Raw genomic sequence first — 13,916 nt, 5'->3', positions numbered from 1 at the left:
ATAGTTACACACGCGCACACACACGCAAATGCCATTAAAATGCAATAAGATGAGTATTCACTGTGTGAGTAAGCAGCTTAAATGTAAGACAAGTTTCATCTAAGTCAGTCTGATGGATTTGCATTTTGACTGCATTTTGATCTAGTTGGATGTTCCTTGGAACCTTGTCATTGGTGTATGCAAATATAAAATTCCAATCTGAATGCTGAATGCTAATGTTTTTCTTTCTCATCCCATTTCTCATACCTCAGCTGTAAAGTGATTCATCAAAGACGTTAATCTTACTATAAGGCAAAGAAAAGACACATAGTGAGAGTACAGCAGCACTGAGCTATGTACAAATGCCTCATTACCATGATTGCTGAGGTGAGCACACAAGATAAACTGTATAGAAATGCATGAGTGGACCAATTTATGTACAGTAGAGTATATTCTATAAATATAGGATACTTTGGGGTCCCATGACTACTTTTAAACCATTCGAGGCACAAATAAGATCTATTAGATAAGTAAAAACATAATAAAAATACTAATAACCTGTAATTAAAACCTGTGACTTTAAAAAAAAAACACGACTACATTTATTTTGTCTTGACTTAATCTTGCAATCTAAAAGTAAAAATCCCATTTGCTGGTGTTAAGATTCATAAAATGTCTCCTCAATAAAAGGGATATTCCTGAAATGTCTTAAAGACATGGGTATCACTGCAGTGCTATCTCATCATACATTTTACTGCTTATCGGTGACAAACCATGCTATCTGTGTGTGTGCCAGGAGCTACTCCCACTGAGCCACTCACAGACATCAGGATTCCCTGTGCTGCAGGGTAGATGGCATGCTCTTCTCAATCATAGACAGCACTAGAGCCCACATATATTAGTGGTAAACTGCCATTGGCTGCTCAATCTCAGCTACATACAGTCAATGAATAATGTAGAGCACTTTGGGCTAAAAGTCCATTTCACAGGTTGAGACGGTCTAACATATGGTGCAATTTAAATGTTTTCTACAAATGAAGTCTACTCTGGACATTCCAAACTTTCTAAGATATAATAATAATAATAATAATCATCATTAAAGGCTAAATGGGAATTAGTTGCAGAGCTGTGGTACTAACCACAGTTTTGGTATTGTTGTATTTGCAGAAGTAAGAGTGCAACCAGACTTAAATGCAGGCAATAAGTAAGATTATAAGAGTGGAAGGCAACCCTCTACAAAACCTTGGCAAAAGGGAATTGCCATTGGCTAATACTTTTTTTAGTTTACTCGCCAGACTTTTATTATGTCCAGCATTTACAGTATCATAGAACGTTGAGTAAAGTGATCGAATTGAAGAGGAAAAAAACGAATAAACGAAAATAGAAATATAATCAATAACAGGCTAATAATAATAATAATAATAATAATAATAATAATAATAATAATACGGATTCTACTACTAATGACAAAATAAAACGCACTAAGGATTAATGAGCTGCTGGGTTCATGAATATTAATCACATTGTTGTTTGCTCCAACTGATATGCTGAAATCAAAACAGGGACGATAATTAGTGAGCGCCAGACAATGATGCTTGCACATACGTTGTGTGCCTTCACACTAGAGTTTACGTATGTCAAATACAGCTATGCTGCGCATCAATTGAGATGAAATGAAAACTAGTACAGATCGCTTGACGGAGAGTGAAACTCTTGAGTGTTTGACGAGTAAAAATATATCTGTGCTAAACTTATGCTTAGCCTCCAACTCACACAGTGGCGAATAAAATATAAGAATTTATTAGCCAGTGGCTAATGTTAGACATCATTTAGTCGCCAAGAGTGAAGAATTTGTTGCATATGCAAGCGATTTACACACATTGTAGAGGGTTGGGAAGGTCTTATTCAGAACAAGTGAAAATATAGATGTGAATGTCTTTAGCATAGCAATAATAACTGAGACAGGATGTGACTAAGAGGGCATGTAAATACTGAAACGAAAAGGGCCAAAAACAGAGCCCTGTGGGACTCTCATGAGGGTTATTTATTAGGTCGCAGGGTCTCAAAATGACAATATTTCTTCCACCCAAATAACATAGAGTGACTTATTTCAGCCACTTTCTCATATAAATCCAGCCTAAGACATTACCATAATAATTCTACATTCACCTTTGTCAAGCAATTCTTGGAGGCAGTTTTGCATAATTAAGGCAGATTAAGCCAGGACAGACTTCAGATATGTGAATGAGTTCCATCACTAAATTCCAAAGAGATTCACGGTGGTCGAGAGGCAGCCTGGAGCTTTCTATATACAATTCACGACTGCTGTGCCAAATCCCTGACAACATCATCAAGACGTGTCAGCTACCCACGTCCCATCAAGCATGTACCCTAGCTTTTTGGATGAGAACAGAAGGGGATAATTCCCCTGCCCCCATAAGATTTCTGCATGAAGATCCTTCAAAATGTATTTTGTGTTCCAAAGAAACAATAAATATTCTTTATTTGCTGAAATTTCACATTTATATTTTTAGGAAACAAAAGGATACATTGTCTCAAAAACTTAAAAGATGAGTAAACAAACACAGAGCACCACACAGACATGAAATGAAATGCTACATGTACAGATGAAAAGAGAAGAAAAAAACAGTGGGACACACTCTGTCTCGAATACTGTCTCCGCTGGAAAGACCATGGCTGAATGCTCAGTGTCCATGTCTTTACCAGAATACAAAGGTCAATTGTGCTTTCTGCCAGTCCTCTATATTATACTTTGTCAAACAATTCCAATATAATGTGTGTTCCTGTCTATTTTTTTTTTCAGAGACTACTGTAAATAACCAAAGTATTTTGATTACTTATAGTGAAGTATTTCATTTACTAAGATAAATGGAAATATCAATGAATAATGTGAAGCTGCAACATAATCGAACACGTTCATAGAACGAACTGTAGATTGGGTTAACCACATAAAAGAAATGAGAATGACTTGTTTTAGTGTCCTAATAACCACAGAGGTGACTAAAGACATGCCCCATCTGTATTTCCCATCTGGACTGGGTAAAGCATGTTCAGAATTAAAGAGGGTTCAGGTGGTCATTACCAGCTCCTGATGTATAATTCTGTACTATCTATATGACAACAGCTCAGATCATTATTTGAGAGCCCCTTGAGGGTAGCATCACTAAAGCGTATTAAAGGTAATAAAATACTCAAGTGTGGCCTAATTTTTTCCAGGACAATTCTCTATTGGCGCATCCAAGGGAAAAGGAGAAATACAGTGAGTATAGGAAGCTACCTCTAAAAAACAGATGAAATTGACTTAACTTGTTTATACTTAGGGCTGATAAATAGGACTGATATATTAACTTCTAGAACAGAAAAAAAAACAATATATATCTGCTGATATATAATCAACATATCTGTACATTTCAAAAACTTATGAAAAGCATCTCCCGAGATTACATTAAAAATAAAATTAAAAAAAACAATCCCAGATTCATTGCATAAGCAGGTCATGACAATATCGTTTTTAGACGTTTTAACTAAAAAAAAAATACCTAAATGTTAAAAACTGAAAAAAAAAAAAAAAAATCATGGGAAGACTTTTTTTTTGCATTTTTGTTTGAGGCAAATTTGTTCCCTATGAGGAAAGGGACTGTCATGTGAAATTCAGTCTTCAACTTTTACAGTTTAATCGGACTGACATTTTGAATATTGCTAATCGCTAGTTTCTATGCAAACATACATCTATAATATTAAAAATGCAGTTAGCCAAAGACCCTTCATAGACTGAAAGTTTGTAGAGTCTTCAACACAGCGATAAAACGTGATAGCTGTTCAAATTAAAGATGTAGTAATGATACTATGCCAGAGTGAAAGTAATAGGCCTGTGCTGATTTCCAATGTTTTCCAGAAAATGCCAGAGCATAAATAACTCAGACAACATTTAGATTAATGATCCTGTTTGAAACCATAGGGGCCATTTCAACCCCCTGTGGGATTTGGCTAATATCTTTATTTAAATAATTTTATTAAATAACTTTTTAGATCTATCACTTACTTGTTTGCCCTCCAGAGTATAAAGTCTTTTCACAGCACCAGAATCCAGTTTAATGGCATCAGTGATGTCTGTGAGCACTTGCTCAAAAGAGTGCGCAGTCTTCTTATTCAAGAGTATCCGGACAGCTTTACGGGGTTTGACACCACTCCTGATGACCGTCACCAACTTGGGTTTGATGAAATCTTTGCTCTCTCGTTCTCGTAGCTCGTTCTTCGAGGTGATAAGTGATGGCAACGAGCGGGATGTGCCCGACTTCACATTGACTGACCAGTTGGGATTGATGTTCTTGGTGTAGTCCACTTTACGGTAGGGTTCACTGGAAGCACACACATAGCTTTCACCTGCCAAGGGCGACAAGGAGAATAAGATGAATGGAACTGTTTTGTTCAAAGTGCTTCAAAATGCAGATATAGGTCTTCAGTTATGAATAAAGTGCCACTTTTATGAAAACCTATATCACATGCTAATCCAAATGCATTTTTGACATCATGTTTGGAGGTAAGAGGTGATTTTAGACATTTATGAAGTAGACATTTAAATACTGTGATGAATACGGCCTATTTTATATATTAACTAAAAGTTCTAAAAATATAACCTTAGTATTACAGCCTTCATCTGTCAGCTGAAATGTCTGATATATTTTTTATTTTTTGTTGGCCCCTGAGCAATTTATATAAATTTATGAAACTAAGCATATTTCCTAAGAATGACTTGTTCTCCATATGTAAAAAAGTTTTGAAGAGTTTGGATAATGCACTTTAAGGATATAAGAAAATTACTGTTATCTTTTTTCTGTTATTTAATAAATCATCATGGCAACACCATTTAAGATATCCAAAATCCGTTTTCAGTTTAGCATCTTCAGTATCTTTGCATCATGTTGACAAAGCTTGGTGTGAATTGCCTGATTCTCCTAGGAGGAGTATGCATTAATTCACAGCATGGTTTTTCCATGAATCCATATCCAAACTAAAAATAACTAACTTCCAGTTGGTCGTAGCTAATGACTGTAAATTAGAAAGTTGTTCAGCTTGATGAGAACAATATATGTACTATGAGTTTGGTGACTGTAGGAAAAACTAACCCTCCCCAGTTTTGTCAAAAGATGGCACTATAGAGCGCCTGCTCCACGTCCATCAATGAGCTTTTGCCAGTGTCTAACTCTCATTAATACTGATGTGTGTGTGTGTGTGCGTGTGTGTGTGCGTGTGTGTGTGTGTGTCGAGTTTCATGAAATTCTAAGCATGTTAAGTGCCTTAAAAACACCTGAAAAGAATATTCAAGTTTGACACGTTGCCATGGCAACATTATATAAGATATCAAAAATCCCTTCACAGTTTTACATCTGCCATGTTTTGGCATTATTCAGGTGAAGTTTGAAGCAAATCAGGTAAAAATAAGAGGCTGATTTAAAAGCATTTTCTGTTGCCAGTTGGTGGTGCTATAACTTTGACTCATAATAGTCACATCTATGTGATCATATGGCATCATACAACAAACAAACTGCTGAAGTTTCATCAAAATCAGACAAAGTATGTGCAAGTTATAACACATTTCCTGCTTCCCTTTGTTTTCACTATAAATTCATCGCCACACCATGGCCAAACCATAAGATCATGTTGACCGTGTTTGGTGGTGATCAGATGAAAAACCTAGGAGGAGTTACACAAATTCCACAGCATACGTTTTTCACAAAACCCAGAATAGATGACTTCCTTTTGCGAGGTGTGTGCTACAGAGTCCCTCGAAATTGGCCCTATTAAGCAGTGTGCCACGGGCCCTCCTGGTGACTCCCCCATGTGAAACTCTGCCTGGCCCTGATGGCCGCAAATTTCAATGAGTGTGCCAAGTTTCAAGAGTTTTTGAGCATGTTAAGGGACCCAAAAACCCCACAAAACTTAAAAAAATAAATAAATAAATGAAATAATAATCCTTAGAAAAACAGTAGGGCCCTGCGCCCCTAGTAGCTTGATATGAAAGCCCATTTTTGCAAGTTAAACTCAAAATAAAACAGGCAGTTCTGAGATAAAGTTCAAAATAAAAAGTAGTCAAACATATAAATTTGCAGTTATGAGACAAAGACACAATTGTGGAAATTTTGATAAAACCGCAATTATAATACAAAAAGTTGCAATTGTGAGAACGTTGCAACAGGGAGAAATTACAAATTTTGAGAAATAAAGTCTTATTGTGAAATATAAAGTCATATTTCTAAAATATTAAGTTACAGTTCTATATATAGGCACCATTGTAAGATATGAAGTCACAATTTTGAGAGTTGTATTTTTGAGATATAAATTTACTATTCTGAGATATTGGGCCCTATCATACACCCGGCGCGGCGCAAGTGTTTTTGCTAGTTTCAGTCCAACGCAGTTCTCATTTTCCCGTCCTGCACCGCGTTGTTTAAATAGCAAATGCATTTGCGCCCATTTGTGCGCCCATGGGCGTGCTGGTCTAAAAAAGAGGTGTGTTCAGGTGCATTGTTGGCGCGTTGCTATTTTGAGGAACTGAAAATAGACCGCGCCATAGACCAACTCAAACCTGGTCTAACGTCTGGCGCAATATTTTTTCTTTGTTATTTAAGGAGCGCGTTACTAATATGCGCCTATAGGCGGGTGCACAACGCGTGTACACTTTGCTTATTACACATACAGCAGCACACGAACATTTTTAAAAATGAAAAATTACATTCCGCCATGTAAATAGCAAACCCGCCATGGCGTGAGCTCAACTGGCTTTTAAAGGGGATGGGAGATGAGACTCTGATTGGTTTATTGCACGTTACGCCCAAAAAACACCCATTACTCATTAAGAGAATAGGGCTCTACAAAATCCAACATTGTCCCCATTGTGTTCTACTGTTGAGGTTGGTTTCTTTTCCCCCTTCTTTCCAGCTCTGGCTCTGTATGCATGCATGGCAAGGCCGTGAGGAGCCCAGGGGACGAAGCTCACAGTAAATGTCTGTTCAGAGGTTTAGGGATGCGCTGACAGAAGCGGAGGGAAACTCACCCATTCTCCAGTTTCAGGGCATCATGCCTCTGTTGAAACAGAATCTGAAATGTTTCCCTTATCTCTGTGGAAATGAAGGCTTTTGCACCTCTGGTGTGATATAGGAGAGTTCACATATGTGACACTGAGCTCCACAGGGAGGAGAGTCAGTATGGAAGCAGTGTGTGTGTGTGTGTGTGAATGTGCAGTCATATATGTTTAAAAAGCAAGTGAGACAGAAGTGACACCTCCACACAGGTTAGCACGGTAATGATGGCTCTCCGCTGTTTGTGGCCCGGACCGCTGCAGTTTGATTGACAGGTGGTAGCCGCTCTGGTGCGATGTGTGTTTTCACCCTGTCAGTAGTGCTGCTTTTCATGCACCATACATGTGCTACTCATCTGTGTGTGTGTGTTTGTGTGTGTGTCTCCCTGACTGATCCTGTTAGTCCCTGTCTCACCTTGGTGAATTGCGCATAATGGGCCCTATCAAGGCCGGGTGTAATAGACTGCGGCACAAGTGTTTTTGCTAGTTTCAGCCCGACGTAGTTCTCATTTTCCCGTCCTGCGCCGCGTTGTTTAAAAAGCAAATGCATTTGCGCCCATTTGTGCGCCCATGGGCGTGCTGGTCTAAAAAAGAGGTGTGTTCAGGTGCATTGTTGGCGCGTTGCTATTTTGAGGAACTGAAAATAGACCGCGCCATAGACCAACTCAAACCTGGTCTAACGTCTGGCGCAATATTTTTTCTTTGTTATTTAAGGAGCGCGTTACTAATATGCGCCTATAGGCGGGTGCACAACGCGTGTACACTTTGCTTATTACACATACAGCAGCACACGAACATTTTTAAAAATGAAAAATTACATTCCGCCATGTAAATAGCAAACCCGCCATGGCGTGAGCTCAACTGGCTTTTAAAGGGGATGGGAGATGAGACTCTGATTGGTTTATTGCGCGTTACGCCCCAAAAACACCCATTACTCATTAAGAGAATAGGGACAACCTGTTTAGACCATGCGCCCGGGCACGCCGACCGTTTTACCGTCGTTAAACTAGCAAAAGTGGATTTGGATACGCCCTGAGTGCACTTGCGCCGTGCGCTTTAGACCATGTGCTTAGATCGCTAAAATAGGGCCCATAGTGATTGTGAAATGTAAAGTTGCTCTTATTTATTTAGTAGTATAAATATAATAATAAAATATATATATATATTTTTTTTTACACTGAGGAAACATGCTTCCATATGAAACACCTCAGTGTCTCATAAAAAAAGTAAATACAATAATATACTGCCATTACATGTACATCTAAGATAACCAGAGACTGCACAGGGCTGGGTTGAATAAAAACACACTTAACCCATCTGTGACCCCAGATCTGCCTCGCTACACTTTTCAGCTCTGGTTTTGGACAAAGTCCAATGCAAAGTATTTTCCTTTTTGCAGGAATTCCAATGTAACTGTTAGCAAGTATGCACTTCCATTCACATAGCTATACTTCACAAACCAAAAGTCCTTATAAATGAATACCACAAGAATGAAACATTATTTACCAAGAAACATTGCCTAAATTCCTTCATTATGGAGTTCATTATGAAACGTTTACATGACTAAACTTCGGCTTGTCTGATAGACATTGTGTTAATACTTAAAGCCCCTGAAAGTGTGCACGACAGCATAAAGGCCATGCTTGTTTATGTGTGATGATGGCACATCTTGGCACTACAGCAGAGACATCTGGTCTGAAAATGGAGCTTTGTCATCCTAAGGAGTGCAGTGCTGTTGGGACAAAAGAAATGCTAGTGTATCAAAAGAGAACAAACAACCCTCAAAAACAAACATCCCCTCCTGCTTCCTCCCTACCTCAGAGAAAACATATCTGAACGTCACATTTACAACAGTTATGGCTTCTGATGAATTAGCACATCCATCAAAAGTATGATTAGCAACAGATTAAATTCATTTCAAAATCAAAATGAATTTGTGTGATGTATTTTGTATGCAATTTACTCATATCAAGTCATATGGATTTGGTTAGTTCTATTTCCTCTACATTCAGTTGCCAAGATATTCAGTATAACATCACTCATGCGCATGTGATTTTGATTAATTAAGCTGGTGGTAAAGTGATTCTCATGTTAAAGGGGTCATATGATGCAATTTCAAATTTTCCTTTCTCTTTGGAGTGTTACAAGTTGCTCGTGCATAGATAAGATCCCTAAAGTTGCAAAGACTAAAGTCTCAAACCCAAAGAGATATTCTTTATAAAAGTTAAGACTTGTCCACGTCCTCCTAAAACGCCTCGTTTAAACACGCCCCCACATGTCTACGTCACTGTGTAGGAAGATTTGCATAACACTGCCCAAATGTTCATGCAAAGAAAGAAGGCGTAACTTTTATTCTCGCTGTAGTATTGTTGTTGCCGGCGCTGCCATATGTGGAAAATAATGTGTTTTTTTAACCTTAAACCGCATAAACACATTGCATTACACCAAATACACAACATAATGTTCTTTTTAGCAAAGTCATATGACCCCTTTAAGGTCGAGGGGTCAAGATGATATCAGGAGTTGAAAATGTGACCATTCAGCTGGATTTGGAGGCCGAATTCCACTTCACACACACACTGAGATGAGACATGCTCACGCACACATAAACACACTGAACTAGAGCAGTCTTGAGGAATGTAGAACATATGCACAGATATGTTTTGAAGTGCTGCTCTTCAAGTCCAGAGCTGCATTTCTGCAGTGCAATTTAAATCAAAATTTATACCCAAATAGCTCGCCCCTTGATCTTTACAGATCCAATTATGTTGCAAACAGTGAAATAAATACCTTAATGCCACTTACATTTGAAGTTTATACCCTCACATAGAAACAAAGATATTTGAGTCTAGATCAAGCATATGGATGAATGTTTCCGAATATATTTAAGTGTCAAACAGAAAAAAAATAAAAATGAGCAAACAATGACCATGTCTGAACACAAATTATGGTAAGTGACATCACTCTTGGATGTGCATACTATGCACACCAAACTATTTAGCTTCATTACATAAACACTATCTACTCAGAAAAGAAACTGAAATATAATCTGAATCTGAACAGCAAGGTCTACATCCCCTGGTGAAACTAGTGGGCTTCAAACTAAAATGAAAAATTATATATATGTTTCTCATCTTAGTAGCTAAGAGAGGCAACTGAGAACAGATGACTCACCTGGTGTGAATGAAACGTTTTTTTATTCACATGAGAGTATGAAGAGATGTGTGATATAATCATGGTCTGTGAGCTTTAATGCAATATTTCATGTTTAGTGTGCAATCCAAATTAAAACAATAAGCCAAATTTAAGACATAATAAAACCTAAATGTCTAAAACAAAACCCAAAACACCAAACAATGGAAATGTCATGCATGCAAATATCTTTTAAAGCATTTTCAGATAAATAACTAACAATTAATACTAAGAATATAGCCAGCGTTTAGTTCCACCACTGACCCAGAACTACAACCATTCATCCACAACATAAATGTCATTGTTACCGCCACTGGATCATAAAATCTCAATTTCACTCCATTTGCCTCAGAAATAGGAGGGAAGGAGGGACTCCCAAGGCACTGGGCTTTATTAAGCTGAGAAATTAACAAAAGGCTAATTAATGAAGTAGACTCCAGATGGGGTCACTATTACTGATGAAAAACTGACCCAAAATCAGATGGCAGCTATTTGATATAATATGTGTGTTGGAAGACAGAAAAATAGTAATACTGATGTCATTCACATGGGACTCAGGTGTGGACTGGAACAACCACTGAGGTTATGAACCCTCCATCACCCTCTCATAGCCAGTCTTGATGTCCAGATGGGACCCTGATGTACCCATCATTCAACAAAGTGTGGTGCGCCAGTACAGTAAGTAGTATCTGTAGCTACAAACACTCCAATATAGTTGCCTATTGCTGGTGATCTTTAGCAAGTAGCATTCATTAATGCTTTGATCATGTGTGTTTAAGACTTTACACAGATTTCTAACAAAAGAGAACTAAGCCAACGCTCAGTCAGCGTGAAGAGATGCTGAGCTCGGCACTTCACATGCAAAGCACTTGTACAATTGCATCATTGAGCAAACACAGAGCCACATTCTGCATCACAATCTCACATGCTGGACCACAGCAGCTGCACTTGTGCTTGCACACTAATTTAGTAAAAATATATACTCATACAGCTTGAATTGTTTAGAATAACGTGATTTGCCACGTTAAATTCTTTAATTATGTAATGAATTCTGCTTTCACTATATTATTGAAATACCATAGCGCAATAACAACAAGGTCTGGATATTTGGGTTGGTTTTTATGACAGTCCAGTCTACATACTATAATGGCTATATACATATAAAAATATGTATTCTAAGAGAACATTATTAACATTTAGATGCATGTTATACAATCTTACTTATTCATTGTGACTGAATGCTGGCTTTGAATGACCAGTGGCAGTCAAAGCAATATAGTTCACCCCCCAAAAATGGCAATTCTGTCATTGTTTACTCACTCTTATGTTGTTCTAAATGGCTTTCTCTTCTATGGAGCACAGAAGGTATTTTGAAAATATGTATGACTCAGTGTTTTTGTCCATACCCTGAAATACAGCTGGGTCCAGTGGGACCTGACCCCACTGACTTTCATTATATTGACCAAAACAGTTCAAACAAAATATTTTCTTTTTGTCTTCTGTTAATGTCTTGACAAGAGGGTGAACAAATGATGACATCATTTCATTTTTGGGTGAACTATCCCTTAAATATCCTGTTCCATGTCTATTTTCAAGTTGAGTCAGGGAAGGAATGGGCCTTATTAATGACAGTGGCCTTAAATTACATGAAACTTACTGTGTCTTAATATACTATTTCATCAGCTGATTATTAATTAAATAAACATACAGTAATCTTGGTTAAAACAATGTTAATTACTGCTATCCTAGTTAGCATGCATGGCTTGCAATGTTTAAAGTTCACTCTGAAAATTAGACACAGATTTATTTACAAATACAGTGTGTAGATACTTTTTATAACATTACTGGTGCATTTATTTATTTGTTTGTTTTTAAAGTATGTCTTTGCAATATGTAGAACAATCATGCCAATAAAGCACACTCTAAAAAATGCTGGGTTAAATATAACCCAACGCTGGGTTAAAAAGGGACAAACCCAGCTATTGGGTTGTTTTGACCCAGTGGTTGGGTTCAAAACAACCCAACCGCTAGGTCAAAACAACCCAACCGCTAGGTCAAAACAACCCAACCGCTAGGTCAAAACAACCCAACCGCTAGGTCAAAACAACCCAACCGCTAGGTCAAAACAACCCAACCGCTAGGTCAAAACAACCCAACCGCTAGGTCAAAACAACCCAATAGCTGGGTTTGTCCCTTTTTAACCCAGCGCTGGGTTATATTTAACCCAGCATTTTTTAGAGTGTACAGAAAATTGCAGTGTGAATTTAAAATCCAGTGTTTATGTGTGTCAGAGACTTGGAAAAGTTATACTCTAAAAAAATTCTGGGTTGTTTCAACCCAACTTTGGATCAAATATGGTCTAACGGTTACCCAACTTTTGGGTTAAAATTTTCATTTAAAAATTTAACCCAACAGCTGGGTTTGTCCAAGTTTGACCCAAAGTTGGGTTGAAACAACCCAGCATTTTCTGACTTGCCATGTTGCAACATTGCAAACAATGCATTCTTACAATGACTTGAGTATGATAATACCAGTGATGCTTTACTGGATGTATTGTCACATGGGGAAAAGAATTTGAAGTGTCTGTTGTGTCTATCCAGACATTTAGACCTTTGCAGCCTCACCTTCTAGTAACTCATCCAGGCTGGTGATCTTCTTCCCTCCTTCCATAGCATAGATGTTCCGGACTCCTTGCGGTAAATTCACATTGTCCGAGAGTGAGCGGGTGAGCTCCATCAGCAGCGCGTCGAAAGATCTGAAGCGGTCACCGGACACCGCGTACACCAAGCCATTGAAGTACTTATCACCGTTCCGATAGAAGCGAACTTTTTTCGCTTTCTTCTCGGAGGTGAGCGACTGCAGTGTGCGTGTGCGGTAGAAACTACAGTGCGCACTGTGAGCGGGACTGGGCACGAGCCCGTTACCCCGCGAGCCGGAATGAGAACCGCCACTGCCCCGCGGGGACCGGTGACTCTTCTCGCGCTCCTCGAAATGCTCCCACTCGATGCTTCTGCTGGACATGTTTATTTCCTTTTAGTCAATGCGCGGATCCTTGAATAAATTAGCTTTGTGATGTTGTTTCTGCTGGTTGTTCGTGTTATTTCTTCCTTCTTAGGACTTTCAACAAATTACATAAATTTAAGAAATCAGTCAAACAACAGTCCAAAAGCTGTTCTCTTCAACTTTTATACAGCTAAACAAAGAAGTTGTTAAAATATATATATTAGTCCCAGTAGTCCACAAATCCAAGAACTGTACAATTCAAGGACAGACGCTATAGTTGAGGTGAGCCCCGGTCATGATGAGATGAGATGCGCAGAGCTGTATGTGCGCATGCTGGACACGCGTGACCGTCCGCTGTTTTCTTCATCCCTCCACTGGCACTCAATCAGGCCAACACTTACCACACACCTTCATGAAAGCCACGGAGGAGAGGACAAGAGCTGCTCCTCCTCAGGGTCCTAAAACGCTAATTTCTCTCCAAAAGCGATGGTTCTTCTGCGTGGCCCACTAGGGGGCCTCACCATTCAAAGGGGCTAAAATTACTTAAATATGACATATGATGCTGCTAAAAGCTGAGGCCGGGCTAGCGTGAGCCGAAGCCCCGGCTTAGCGTGCGCTGAGGCGGGCTGGTCTCCGCTTCGTC

General features: G+C 38.7%; 1 protein-coding gene across 7 annotated transcripts in view; it reads right to left on the bottom strand.

Moving 5' to 3' along the window:
- LOC107654992 (serine/threonine-protein kinase DCLK2-like) overlaps nucleotides 1-13,644 on the bottom strand; it is a 54,623-nt gene extending 40,979 nt beyond the window's left edge. For all 7 annotated transcript variants that reach the window (XM_016442378.1, XM_016442402.1, XM_016442385.1 and 4 more), the window contains exons 1-2: nucleotides 12,895-13,644; nucleotides 4,043-4,383 (exon numbers count right to left, since the gene is read on the bottom strand). In XM_016442378.1, coding sequence (XP_016297864.1) covers nucleotides 4,043-4,383; nucleotides 12,895-13,291 — 738 coding nt within the window. In that variant the 5' untranslated portion in view covers nucleotides 13,292-13,644. The remainder of the gene's footprint in view (nucleotides 1-4,042; nucleotides 4,384-12,894) is intronic.
- Between the last annotated feature and the right edge of the window lie 272 nt (nucleotides 13,645-13,916).

This window comes from Sinocyclocheilus anshuiensis, unplaced genomic scaffold, assembly GCF_001515605.1.
Source record: "Sinocyclocheilus anshuiensis isolate Anshui unplaced genomic scaffold, SAMN03320099.WGS_v1.1 scaffold1231, whole genome shotgun sequence".
Taxonomy (NCBI): Eukaryota; Metazoa; Chordata; class Actinopteri; order Cypriniformes; family Cyprinidae; genus Sinocyclocheilus; species Sinocyclocheilus anshuiensis.
This window is presented reverse-complemented; position numbering and strand designations above follow the sequence as displayed.